This window comes from Pogona vitticeps, chromosome 1 (assembly GCF_051106095.1).
Source record: "Pogona vitticeps strain Pit_001003342236 chromosome 1, PviZW2.1, whole genome shotgun sequence".
Taxonomy (NCBI): Eukaryota; Metazoa; Chordata; class Lepidosauria; order Squamata; family Agamidae; genus Pogona; species Pogona vitticeps.
The window spans coordinates 338,152,419-338,166,953 of NC_135783.1; the positions used below are offsets into that span (position 1 = coordinate 338,152,419).

Sequence of the window (14,535 nt, forward strand, 5' to 3'; positions counted from 1 at the left end):
GCACGTCTTAAGCAGGTCTGTCGTCAGCAGACCAGGCGTACTAATAGGCGCGGAAAGGGCTTACGGCGGTGTTACTGCGAAAGGGGTCCCCCTGTCGGCAACCAGGTCGAGTGTTTCTCTTCTTTAATTTTAACCTTTACTGAGGCGTCCCCCCCGTGCAGGTAAGAGCGGGGCTCTTGGGCTGGCCTGAGGTATTCCTAACGCGGAAAAGACAGTCTTACAGAGCAGCGTCTCAGACTATTCCCCTGTTTTATAAATAAGGCGATGGGGTGCGAAAGACAAGCATGGTTGCTGTGCTTCTAATTGGAGCTTTGAAAGTGGAATTTGTTAAGGTAAGCTTTAATTCCCTTCTTCTACACGGCTGTTGAAGATGCAGGAGCCCTGTCTTCTTTTGCATCCGGCTGTTGAAGAATTAATACGGTGAATACATTGCTACACACAGTGAGTTCGTCATTATGTGTACACTACAGTCACTTTATATGGATGACTTTTTCCCCTGGTCAGACTTGTCCCTGTACTTGTATTTTAGAAAACTAAAGAAACTGGGGAAATGTGCAATGCAACTCATTAGAGCCTTGCACTTTTGCTAAATAATATTGATTAAATGACAATCTGTTGTTTTTCTTAGGAGAAAAAGCTGTGTACATTTACAGAGTTGTCGGAAAGGCATTGTTACATCTTGTTACCGAATGCTAATTGCTAGATGAAAAAAATGCAATTGTAAAGAGTGGTACTGGTTAAGAAATTCAGCACTGGTGTTCTCCAAAGAAGTAGCTGTGTTGGTCTGTATCAGTATAGTGGAAAAATTAAAGGGGGTTAAAAAAAGAGAAGAAAGAACAAAATATCGAGGCGTTTAAAGAACTGAACAGATTTATGTCAGCATGAGCTTTGTCTGAAGCCATGTCTGAAGTACATTTTGATCCATGAATTATCCCAGTGAAATAAATCTGATAGACCTCAAAGTGACACACCCCCTAATTTTGATAGCTAAGTTGTTTTATATGGAATACTACACTAGGTATTCTCAGTTCTATTGTACAGCATGGAATTGTTAGGCAACTAAAAAAAATAGAAAGCAATGTTTGATCTGTGGATTTATTGCAGACTGCTAAGAGTTTTCTGGATTTGGGAGGTGAATCAGTGAAAAGGTATGAAAGCAAATCAAAGACTGAGAAATCACAAAACACAGAAAACTAGAGTATTTTGGTCATGAAATGAGAAACAAAAATTACAGGTTGTTGCAGTTGATCACTCAGTGTGAAACGGGAAAAGCTCTGCAAGAAGGAAAATAACACTTCTTGTCTGAAGATCCTAGGAAGCTAGTTTGGATACAACACAATATTATGTAGCACTGCCACATCCAGAGTCCAGATGACCATGATAAAAACCAGTTTGTGGTGAAAAAGAAGGTTTACTATTAAACTTATAACACTGAATTGCATAGCTTTTTTAAATGAGAAAAATACTGAAAAGAGTTATTTAATTTTTTCCTCAAAATTGTCAATTTCTTTCATTGTAGATGCTATTACCTACCCCTGAGGATCTGAAAGAAGCCATTGGAAATTTTTGATTACAGCTGACTTGATGAACTCCTCACTTGTTGCATATGATGATTCAGACTCTGAGACAGAGGCTGGAGAGTTTGAAGGTGCTCCTAGTAATAAAATGACTCTGACTGATTCTTCTGTGAGTGCTCTGCAGACCTGTGGTGGGTTATGCACAGTTTCTGAAAGCAAGGACCAGCCTGTTCAATACGTTGGTAGTTCAAGAAGGAGCATTTTGCATGAAGATACTCTTCCACAACACCTACAGGTGAATAAAAAATCCGTGGTAACAAATCATCACAGGGAACTGAACCCTCCTATTTTTATGAACATAACAAGTACTAATCATAACCAACCATTAAGCCCTTTGTTGAATCCGAAAATACTTTCTGGAAATGAGTGCTGCTTGCAGAAGAGAGCTCGTGATAGTGGTGATGTCCCCATACAGGGGCTGCGACCTTATATCCCCAAAAGACTGAGACAGGGAAAAAATCTAGATCTCCATAAAGCTGAAGACAGCAGTGGGAGTACTGGTTATGCAACCAAACCTGACAATGAAGGAGATCAAATGTCTATTAAAACTTCTCCGTATATCATGCCATATATAGGATCCAAATATGGAGTTACTGAAATTCCTAAGCATCTGGTGTTTCAGATGTCTGATCACAGTGGTCCAGTAAATGCAATCCAGTGGTGTCCTCAGCAGAAGTGGAGCCATATGTTGCTTTCTGCATCTATGGATAAAACCTTCAAGGTAATATTGTGAAACGTCTTTGTGTTGTAGAAAGCTTTTTATAGAGGAAACTGCATCTGAAGTGTCCTGTGAGCTGTTTCCTATGGCGCGAGTTGTTTTCTGTGACATTAGCACCAGAAAATGGTGGAGACATCCATTTATTATCAAGGAGAACCTACAGTTTCTCTGGATGAGATGAGGCTTTGTTGAGTACTGTGAGCTCCTGTGTCACTGACTACACAAACTGAGGAGAGGGGGAAACACATGAGCTCTACTGAAACCTTGATACCAGGCCCAGTTAGGAGATTATGGGGCAAGGTAGCTTCTTTGGGCCCATGTTCTGATGAACCAATTTTCAATTGCTGCAGGGGAGGATGAGAAGAAGATATCAACCTTAGCTGTAGAGCAAGTATGTACAACATGTTGTTCTCTAAGGCCCAAACGAGGCCATAGTACCAATTTTATTTAATTTTTAAAAAGCAGCTGGAGAAGCCCCAATTATGCCCTCTAGGGGATATGGTAGGCAATTTTGCCATGTTTTGCTTGAGCAGTCTGGCCTGCTACATTCTCAATGCATATTTTAAAGAAAATTCTTTGGCCACTAGAGGGGGTGTAAGTGAGATTTTTACAATAAACTCCGTGTCATTTTGGTGGCATTTGTGGAGGGTGGGGATTCAGGACTAGATACAGTATGGCCCTTCAAGATCCAGGGATAAGCATCTGCAACCCCCAGACCTCTGAATTTTGCTCACCTCTGGTCTGGAGAAGCTGAAATGTAGCATTTGTGCTTTTGAGTCTGGCAGAGGCAACAATGTTCCCTAAAGTTCCTTATTGACTCCAGCTTAGTCTCTGAACAGCTGCTTTCCACAAGAAGGGAAGTGCATAACAGGAAGTGCATACATAGTAGCTAGGAAGTCTCTATAACAACAGCAGCAAGTTCTGGTGGTGATGCTGTAATGTGAAGCACCACAGTTGCTGCATCATTTCTTTTGATTCTAGTAGAGTGAACTAGCAGAAATCCATGGGTTTTATGGGTGGAAAAAGGTATGTTTTTTCTCTACAACTCCCAGAATTCTATAGCTGGAATCTCACAGTAATATCTTAAAGCTAATTTATTTTATATTTTTCAAATCTGCTTTTCAACCATGTGATTTGGAAAATTAAAGTAGTTTTAAATGGTTTATCCTTCCCTTCTTCTGGGGGCACCAAGCCACTGTGTGGTTTGCCCAAGGCAACACAGCTTGGCTGTCCTTGCAGAAGGCACGGTGGGGAATTGAACGCTCAACCTCTGCAGCCAGATATCTAAATCACTGAGCTATCCAGCCAGCAGTTGGACTTACGATATACAGTACTAAAAGCCCAACCCATGGTATGTTTATGTATGAGAGTTTGATGGTGTACACCTTGTAGGTGTACAATGCACTGTTAGGTATCCTTCAGTCCCGAGAGGCTATGGTAATGTGCTCTATATGGAGGACTTAGAACAGTGTCTAGTGTGGCTGAGAAGGCCAATTTGAGAGTGGCAATCCCTTTCCGTGTTGTTTCAATGCTGTATGCGAAGCTAGTGTGTCCTCTCCAGAGCACGAAGCCTGGGTAAAATAATATGGAGGATAGACTGTTACCCAAGCAGCAGATTCCCCCTTCTCCACGTCGCTGAAATAGTCCAATGGAAAGGCAAGAGCCAATATAATTGGTTCCAGTGATGTCGCCGGAGTTGCCACAACGACACAAACTGCCTCCAGGACTCCGGCTCCGGATTTTGCCTCAAGGTTAACTCCTGAAGCCTTTTTCATTGATGGATATAGCCACAAGGCAGTGGAGGTTTACAGTCGGAGTTTTCCTTCTAGATGGGCTGCCTTCCAAGGCTGACAAGCCCCACCTACCTGGTACAGTGCACTAAAGCCTAATTAAACAAATTACTTTATGCTAATCTGGATGTTTTGTTTCCTCTCAACCTGGTTCTTTTACTCTTCTGGCCTTGCATCAGCACTGCCCAGGTAGGAGGAAAGGAAAGATTGCAGCAGTTTGCCCACAAAGGAAGGATCCACTTTTTCAACCCCTGCCCTTAGCATATTGCCCACAATGGTTCCATATGTGCATGAATCCTTGTAGTGGCAGTGACAAGGGTCCCCAATATGACATTTGCCTCCCCACTCTAGTCCACTCTGCCTGTTGCCCAAGAGCCTTTAAGTGATTGAACTTAAAGGATTTGAACTCATGACATTGAGTGTGCAAGAATGTGCAAGATTCTGCTGTACCAATGGGCTCTACCACTAGCCTTCTGCTGCTGTTTTGAGGCTTGTAATTGTCTTGTCAAAAAGCAGACAGGCCTTTGACAGTTGAGTGTCTACCAGAGGTCCTTTTAAGAGAAAGATGTGGTAAAAATATATTAAGTAAATAAAAATAAATAAACAAAAGCAAAAAAGTGCTTTGGAAAGTAAAAAGCCAAAATGTATTGAAAAGATTCTTACAATTATGAGAGAAACTGTAGGCACAAATGCTTAAAAATATGAAAACTAAACTGAAGTTGCAGGCAAATACTGAGGTCAGAATTCAACCGAAACTACAGCTGGATAAAATATACAATAGGACTATCAAAAAGAATGCTTTATTTACATTAGTGCAAGCATGTCAATAACACACAGATAAAGCATCTGTCAAGCTTCTACTATGATAATGATATCATTGTTTTGACTAAAATTTTGCAAAGTATGGAGGAACAAAGATCTGTAACAAAGCATCTGCTACACCAAAGTCTTGGAAGACCAGAGGCCAGGAAAACTAGAATATTGTAATTGCAGAGAGTATAAGCTAGGACCTGCAAATGCAATCTTTATATATACACATTGCAACATAAGCAAGTTCAGCTTTCAGGAATGTTGTTGGAGAGTGATGTTGCATAGTTGGAGCTAGGTGATTGTTTTGCAATGACTATAGTAAACTATTGTTCAGTTCTCAATTTTAAAAGAACTTTCATTTTCAGGGCTGCTTTTTCTACACCTCCCTTAATTATTTTAGCACTATATGTACACAAAATTTCACATCTTGGCAAGGCAGGGCTAGTACAGATTGTGTGCCAGTCACTGTCTTTTCATTAAGGAGAGGGAGACTGTCACCTCAGGCAGCAGATTCTCTCTCTCTCACTCACTCTGGCCTCTGAAACACAGAAAAATTGGGACTTTGTAAGATGTTCTCCCCAACAGTATTAAATATGTCGGTGTTCTGGCAGTGCATTTTGTCCCCAAGGGGACCTATCCAGCACACAAGACATATGTTGCCCATCCCTGCTGTAGGGCTTGAGTTAATTCATAAGGAAACGAGTAGTGCCCTATATCAGTTTCATATCTCTTTCTAACATTCACTTTCATTCTGTTGTTTCCTTTGTATTCTTTTTTTACTGTTTCTGGTTGAGCCCAGAACTTAATCCAGTGCTCAGCTCTGACTGTATTTTCTGACTTAGCTTGATGAAATGTTTCTGTTTTCTGTACTTTTGAGAGTATTCTAAGCTGTTGGATGGGTTGTTTTTTTAATTGCCTTTCAGTGGATCTCATTGCTAAGGATTTAACATTGCAGTGGTGATTCTTCGAAATACAGCCAGGTTTTCTGTTAGAGCTCCCGTCCTTCAGGCAACAGATCTCAGTGTTCTGTTAAAAGGATGGCAGGTGGTCAATTACATAGTTTATTATTATACTAATACTACCATAGAGAGAGGGAAGCCAATTGGATTTTCTGCCTCAAACATCTTGGGCATTCTGTATGCTTTAAAGGAGGACAGGACCTGTTTAAATATGATAAAGTGCTACTTGCTGGAACTGCATTCAGCCACATTATATACTAATAGGAAAAGGAAAAATGAACATTTTGATAAATCTCATGGCTAGGAGAGGGAAAGTTGTACTAGTATCTTTGAAATGCCCTGTTATTGTTAGAAACCACAACAGGAATAAATTAGAATTTTAGAAGTTTCCCATTAGCAACTTCCCATATGATAGAGATTTTGTGACGCTTATTCTTTTGTCAGGCACACTGATTCATGTCTAGAATCATAGAGCAGAATCATAGAATTTTAGATCTGGAAGGGGCCCTCAAGGGTCATCAAATCCATCTCCCTGCTATTGTGTAGAAAATCCACAGCTAAAGCATTGCTGGTAGGTGGCCATTCAACTGCCAATTAAAAATCTTCAGTGAAAGGGAGTCCTGCCCTCTGCCCCAGGGTAGTTGATTCCCTGGTCGAATGGCTCTCCCTGTTAGGAGTCACTCTAGTGACTTAAGAGGACATCATTGAGAAGTGGCCACCTGGAGCTCAAAGGTTCGCCATATGGGGGTGATGCACACAGATCCAGCTGTCGTGCCATATGTTTATAGCTTGAGTGTCAACCCCAGAAAAAGACCCACATATGGAGCAAGCCTGCTTCTGTTCGCACATTTGCCCTTGCTGGTTTTGGGAATAGATAATTGTCCTGTCTGGTTTATTTTAGCATTTCTCTCTTTTTTAAGCTGAAATTCCTGGTCAAAGCATCAACTTGAAGCATCTCCGTTGAAAATTCTCAGGTATCAGGTGCAGAAAAAATGTTGTGGTGTCACCAGCTGAGTATAGTGTGAAAGCTTCATGGGAAAGATTTCTGCATAAATTTAGGGTAGACATGAAACCCAAGAGCTGAATGCTCCTACTAGGTGACATCCAGAAGTATGCTCTTACTCTAAGAAACAACACAGCATTGCCACTGGCAATGGTGCGGCTAAAAAATATTGTAAATAAATAAATAAATAAATATTATACAAAGGCAATAGTTTGCAGACCTGACTGGATATCGTGGGAACTGCACTGTCTCCCTGGGGCAAAGGTCAAGAACATGACAGAAAGCTTGCCCAGAATCCTCAAGCCCGTTGACCATCACACCTTTCTCATCCATGTGAGAACAAATGATGTTGCCAGACACCGTGTTCAGCCTACTGCAATTAACGATGAGGCCCTGGATAGGAAGGTGAAGGACCTTGAAGCACAGATGGATTTTTCATCATTCCTCCTTTTTGACAGTCATGGGCCGTCAAGAGAGACTAGAATGTAGTGAGTAAAGGGTGTAACTTTTTCAGAAAAAGAAAAGAATAAACATGAAAGGTGGGGGAGTAGCATTGCATGTAAAGGATGTGTACAGATATGAGGTGATGCATGAGTTGGAGAATAAAAGGCTGATGGAGATCATTTAGTTAAAAGTAAAGGTAAAGGTTCCCCTTGACAGTTTGTCCAGTCATGTCTGACTCTAGGGGGCAGTGCTCATCTGTTTCCAACCCATAGAGCTAGCATTTGTCTGAAGACAATCTTCCGTGGTCACATGGCCAGCACTACTAGGCACGAAACGCCGTTACCTTCCCATCTTGGTGGTGCCTATTTATCTACTTGCATTTGTACATGCTTTTGAACCACTAGGTTGGAGGGAGCTGGGACAAGCGATGGGCGCTCACTCCGTTGCGTGGATTCAATCTTACGACTGCAGGTCTTCTGACCTTGCAGCCCAGAGGTTTAACCTGCAGCGCCACCACGACCCCTAGTTAAAAGTCAAAGGAGAGCAATCATAGCGCTATCATTGTGGAGGTCTGCTACAGATTTCTCAGTCACATTGAAGTTATGGACGATGATCTCATAGATCATATTGGACTCTGAATGCATTAGGTGGAAACAGTGTGAACTTTGGGCAGAATGACCATGTGCTCTTGCAATTTGTTATACTGAGAAAAGGGAAAGCTGAGACTAGTATAACACACAGAAAATTTTAGGAAACTTGATTTCGGTATGCTCAAAGAAATACTGGATAAGATCCTTTGGTGAGAAATACTCAAAGAAAAGAGACTCCATGATAGATGGGGGTGGGTGGCCGAACAAAGAGCGCCTATCGGAGCTCCTTCCCCTAAGATGAATTCCTATGCCACTCACACCTCCCAAATGTTGATGCTGTGGCTGGCCATCCTGATGGGTGTGAGGAAGTCCATGACTAAGTGCTGTGCCTTCTCTGGAGTGGCTGCCTCTTTATGGAATGCTCTACCTGTGGAGATGCACCATGCCCCTTCCCTCCTAATATTCAAACAAATTTAAAAAATTGCTTTTCAGGAAGGCACCTCAGGATATTCTCCCTTTGGTCATTTAGTTTTATTTTGATGATTATACCGTTTCTTCAGTCTTGACCTTTACTGCCATCTTGGTTTTTAGATGTGTTATTTTGTTTTAGAGCTATATCTTATTTTATATTTTTGGTCTGGGTGGGATTTTTCTTTTCTTTGTATGTTGACTTTATTGCTGGAAACTGCCCAGAGTAGTGGCAAGGCCTAATAAATAAAGAGCTATCAGATGAGCTGCAATTTAAAGGAACATGTGTAGGAAGTGGAAGGAGTGAGTGGCGAAGGAAGAGTACAAAGAGGCAGCCAATACTTATAGAGAGAAAGTCAGGAAAACTAAAGTTCAAAATGAGCTCAGACTTGCAAGAAAGGTTAAAAAAAAAACTGCTCTGGAAGGAAAGGGAACAGCAAGGAAGCTGTGGGTCTACTACTGTCTGTGGTCTTCAAGAAATCTTGGAGAAGATATGAGATTCCCCAAAGACTAGAGATGAGCTGATGTTATCCCACTCTTCAAAAAGGAGGCAAAAGAAGATCTGGGAAACAACCAGCTGGTCAGCTTAAGATCAATACCAGAAAATGCTCTTAAACAGATAATTAAAAATCACCCTGTGAGCACTCAGAAAAGGAGACTGTAGTTTCTAAGATTCAGTATGGTTTCTGAAAAAAAAATTAGTCATGCCAAACTAATCTTACCTCTTCTGAGCTGCTATGTTCCTGAGACATCATTTATTTCACACGCTATGTGATTTGGTGTAGCTGGCAGGAAATCTGCCACTGTCATTCTCAGTAGCGTGTTGCAACTCCACTGTATCCATAGGAATAAGTATAGGCAACTGGAAGACTTTAGACGTATGTTGAAATATCTAAGCTTCAGATTCTGAAGTGAAAGGAACTGCTAAAAAAGAAAAAAGAAAAAGACACCACCCGAAGTGATACAGAACTTCTGATATGCTCTGACTGACTGTGACCTATTACAAGCTATAATTTTCTTTCAGATTCTACTTTGTATTGATTTCAAATGACGGCTCACAAGTTAAGCTTGTAATTAAAGTACTTAGATGCTTCTTAGCATTTTCATAATGACATTTGCTATGTATTATAAGGTTTTAGTGGAAGGGTTCTGTGGTGTCCTGCTGGTAATTCTAGATCTTCATGTCAGCAGGTTAATGCTTCATGCTTTGCCATCCCTAATGCCTCATTTCTAACTTTTGCAAAAAGCTCTTAGGTTATCACAAAAGGGTAAAATAACACTTCCCCACCCCCTTTGGCTGATGTTGAGATGTTGCTTTCTCATACTACTTTTCTATTAGTTAATTAACTAAGGAGGTAAAAGAGTAAGACGCCAAGAATACCAACTCAGTGTAATTATAGAAGCATAAGAAACTGCAATGCTGTTTGCTTCGGAAGCTCTGGCACTGGCGTACATCTGCTCTAATGGGCATAGTATAGTAACACATAAAATAGTTCCCTTGCCTTCCATTTATATCACAGTTGCTTAGCTAGCAATTGTATCTTGAATCGTTATCTCCATTTGTTCACCCCTTTTTTAATATAGTGAAGTGATTTCAAACATCAAGGGAAAAGAGTTGCTGAAAAAAAAAATCAAACCCGGTTTGAATCAGGGATGGGCAGCCTCTGGCAGTTGGTCTAGTTTCAGAAGCCCACTGAAAGCAAGAGGTCCAAACTGTACATTTCCTGTCGGTCAAGAAGCTGGGCAGGGGAGGAGTGAGTGCCAGAAGGAGAAGCATAAGGAGAGGAATAAGGAAGACAGTGGCAGAAAAAGGGAAGAGGATAGTAGAAAGCAAGAATGAGGAGCTGGTCCTGCTATTTTTTGGGTTTTGCCATTTCTGTTGCTGGCACGCAGCAGCCCCTGGCAGAGCATGACCTATGATTCTGACATGCGAGTCACTTCTTTAAAGCATGACCTACGTAACTTGTGGGTCCCTAGATTGTTGTTGGAATGCAACTTCTAGAAATGTTCTTGTGCCGTGCATGAGTCTTCTGGGAGCTGAAGTACAACCATACCCTGTTCTTTCCTTCTTCTTTTGGAATAGGCACAATTCAAGCAACTGATTAATCCCTGGCCTCTTGATGTTGCTTGATAACATGCAAATGGGTTCAGATGGGCCAATACTTTCCCTTTCCTTCTGGAATCTGGTGTATGGAGCCACACCTGCATTGAAAGAAATAAGGATGTTGCCACAAGGTAACTCCTTCTACCATGAAAAGACTCCTCTGCATCTAGAGAGCTTCCTTTGAGAGCCCTGTACAAGGAGAGTTGAGAAAATAGAGGAGGTTCCCATAATGACCTATTCTCTTCCAGGTTAGGTAGTGCCTTTGTCATAATGGAGATGTTTTTCATGCCTTGATTGGTGTGTTTATTATTATTAATAACTGTCCTTGGTGAGGAGTCGTGGGCACACCACTTTTGGATGCAACTGAATCAAGGGACTCTATATCCTCTCTCAAACCTATGTATCAGAATCCCCAGCTATCACCTGTTCAACCCCAGGAAGGACATGGTGATGAGCTCAGATAGGAAACCACCATGAGAAGCTGGAGTCCTTATCAGCTCAGCTGCTCCCCTAGCGCATCAGAAAGAGGGAGTCTGTAAATCTTATTGCAAAGGATCCTCAGTTAGTATTGGTGCACTACCTATCCAATCCATGTCCTTGCACCTCCTGACTCTATGGTTAACCTACGTTTCTTATTTGGACAACTTTCCATCACTCTTACAAGTTCATATGTTCGGACTCAATAGCTCCTGTGTTTAAGAGACTGATACGTGGGCAATTCGTTATAAAATTTATGGGACCTGCAGCTGTAACTCCCTTGGGAGGGTGACTTGTCAGATGCATGTAGTGTTGTATATGACCAGTGATGGCTTGCAAAAAGGTTCTGGAAACCATTCAGACTGCTTGCCCTTTGGAAGCAAATGGCTTGTTGGCAATGTAGTTTAATTTTTATAAAGTCACGGCTTTAAATGTTTATGGACTGATGCCTGTATAGTCCTCCTGTAGCACTCAGATGTCTTGTCCTTGGCTATCATGACCTTCTTTGATATCAGCAGTGCTGAGCCAAGCGCAGTGAGATAGTCTTGCTGACTCAGCCCCACGCTGACAATAGCACAGCTACCTTCCACTTCCTCCCTCATGACCTGAGGATCACAAACATGCTAGGTTAATTGGCAAAAAGGCAGCTTCTAGGCAGGAGAGAACTTAAAATATTGTTGCAAGTCTGTTGGTAAGAAAGCAGAGAATACAATCTGTTGGTTAAAATGAGTGGAGGGCAAAATAATATTTACAGTACTATAAGGTATAAAAATATCTAAACTGTAGAGTTTGTGCATGTTAAACAGCCTTTGAGACCTATGTCCTTTTGTGAAGGAATGATCCGTGCATTTCCCCCCCCCCCATGAGCTATTTGTAACATTAGCTCTTGCCCTCCTTGGTGTCACTTTAAGCCAGCAGAGGGCACAGTTAGATTAAATATGAATATTACAAGGGTGGGATACTGAATGCAGTCAACTGCCTGCCTGGTCAAGCTCTGCAGACAAACTGCTTTGTATAACAGATAATATGGGAGACCATTTAAGACAAAAGTTTGTTGTTATGGTCAAACTGGGTTGGAGAGTGGAGAAAAACTGCTTAATTTAAGCCTGATGTAGGATCAGATTATGGTTTATGACACTATGAAGATTTACTTCCTGTTTTAGCATAATAGTAATCTACAATTAGTTTAACCCTATTCCATTAGGATAGATAACTTCCTTTGAGTGGATTACATGGTATTTTACGGACCTGTTTGGAATTTCCAGTGTACATACCATGTAATTCCTCTGTGCTCACCATGGATGGGGCCAACCTGCTGCTAGCCAGGATATGTCAACCAGGATATACATTTTGGCATAAGGGCTTGCTGAAAGGAGGCAAACATTGTGAGCCACAATCCGTTACGTTGGCTGGGTTAAAAAAAAAATTAACCCAGTAGTGAGATGGGGTAGTTTTGGTTGGGAAAATGTTTGTCTCAGCTTTGTTTTGTCTGTTACAAAACCAAACCCATCCATGAGCAGATTCTGCTAATAAATGTTAACTCTGGGGGAACTAAAATGTCCTGCGCTGGTGTATAAAGTTTAAAATAGGGAAGTGATGCTTCCATTTTTCTCTGTTTAGCTGTGCTGGATGCAGAAAGGAGGGGCATGAAAGCCTGAGGATCATTTCTGCTTGTTCATATAGCAGTAGGCCACTTTATGCCCCACCAATGTGATTGATGGTTGATATAAAAATCTCATATAAAAGTTTATGTTGTGTCCAAAATGGACCATTACCTGTCTACTGCTTTGTTATGTGACGTTTGGAACTCTCTTTTCAATGGGCTGAAATAAAACAGACACATATGTCAATGGTGTACGTGCTGGCTTCCTCCATTCACGGTAGCCAGGGAGGCTAATAAATATCAAAGGACGCCATAAAAACAATAAGGCCGTTATTGAAAAAGATACAGTCTAAAAAGAGTACAGTAGTTAATACAGCATTAAAAACCAGCAACTGGCTTAAAACCACTGGGAAAGAAACAAAGGAAAGTGATCTACAACAAACCTAATGACCTGTCAAAAGCATGAATGGATAGAAGAACTACAAGAGGTTATGGTCCTAGGAAGTCAGAAGCAGGGCATGGCCACAGAAAAGGTTGCTGTCAACCTAATCTCGCCAAGCAAAAGCACCTGGTGGGTATCTTTGATGATGATCTTGGAATACATTCATGGGGAAATAGACTGCATTTTGGACGATTTATGGAGTGGTCTGGTGTGATCTGTTTCCTGGTGATCACATGACATATGGGGAATAGTGCTCCAGCCCGCTCCAATCCATGCCGAAAGGGCTACTATAGGGCTACTACTTTGGGAACCTAGGCAGGATCAGTGTCAATCCAGATGGAAGGGTCACTTTAAGGGAGGTTGTTCCTTGCAAAATGATCTTTTCTAGAGTGACCAGATGTGCACTTCCCCAACCATCTGGTTGTATTCTTAGTTGCTGGATAGGCCCTTGTGGAAGGTGGGACTATGATTCCAGGTTTTTCAGGACTAATGTTTTGAATTCTTCCTGGAAACAAACTGGAAGTGGCCTCTTATCTGAAGCATTCTTGGACTGTGGTCTTTTCTTCTCCATTCTCCCACCTTTCTTTCCTTCTATTCCAGTTCTTATCACATTACTTAATTAGCAGCACCGACAGCATCTGTATTTTAAGATTAATCTTTCATCCCTTCAAGAAGGTTGTGTAACAGTTAGGGCGTTGAGCTGTGGCCAGAAAGGTGTGGGTTCAAATCTTGTCTCAAGCGTTAACCTCAATGGATGAGCTTGGGTCACATACGGCACCCTTAATCAACCTAACCTGCTTTAGAGTTTTGTGTGAGTAGAACAGGGCAGACCATACACACCAATCAGGCTACTTGGGGGAAGCGCGAGACACGACAACATAATAAAAGAGGACCATATTAATGAGTACTGCTGTTAGTATTATCCTTCCTTTTATTTCGAATGTTGTTATGCTGTAGTAATAGTTTTTTCTAGAGCAATTTTGTCTTTAATAGAAAAGGGCATTTCTTGATCTTCTTGCTTTTGGTTTGCTTATGTTTTATAAAAAAACCCAAACTTGGTGATAATTGAAATGACATATAGGGGGTGGATGGAACTTCCCCACCTCCTGTGTGGGAAATATATTTGTGACAGTACAATGGAACTCCTAAGGAGAGCTTTTTTCTGAAAGGACCTCCCTCTCACCATCATTTTGATAAATTAAATTAATCCTTGCTATGAATAGGGACACCCGATCCATTCTACGCATCACCATTAAATTGTTCCAAATGTTTCTTCTTCCACTAAAGCCTTGGCTAGATAGATGTCTGTAACGCTCATTCCCCGAGGGTGCTTTTCTTCCTACTGAGTAGTTGCTCTAAGGGCAAAATATATGTGTGATTGAAATCTGCTGGTGAGGCATGATTTATGAATGAGCTGCATACTATAAAGCACTTTACACACTTAAAATGTGCTAGGAAATGATTATACATTGATAGCTTCAAGACTACGGTTCATGTTTTTCTTCCACCTTCTCCACCAGTAGGTGAGGCTGTTCAGCATCTTGGTGAGT

General features: G+C 41.4%; 1 protein-coding gene across 3 annotated transcripts in view; it reads left to right on the plus strand.

The window, feature by feature from the left end:
• The first annotated feature begins 4 nt into the window (after nucleotides 1–4).
• Nucleotides 5–14,535, plus strand: part of WDR25 (WD repeat domain 25) — a 111,305-nt gene continuing 96,774 nt past the window's right edge. The window contains exons 1-2 of one of the 3 annotated variants that reach the window (XM_020793588.3): nucleotides 5–161; nucleotides 1,520–2,298. In XM_020793588.3, coding sequence (XP_020649247.3) covers nucleotides 1,585–2,298 — 714 coding nt within the window. In that variant the 5' untranslated portion in view covers nucleotides 5–161; nucleotides 1,520–1,584. Of the gene's footprint in view, nucleotides 333–1,519; nucleotides 2,299–14,535 lie in introns of all 3 variants that reach the window. The other 2 variants (XM_078383785.1, XM_078383784.1) reach the window with 2 other exon arrangements.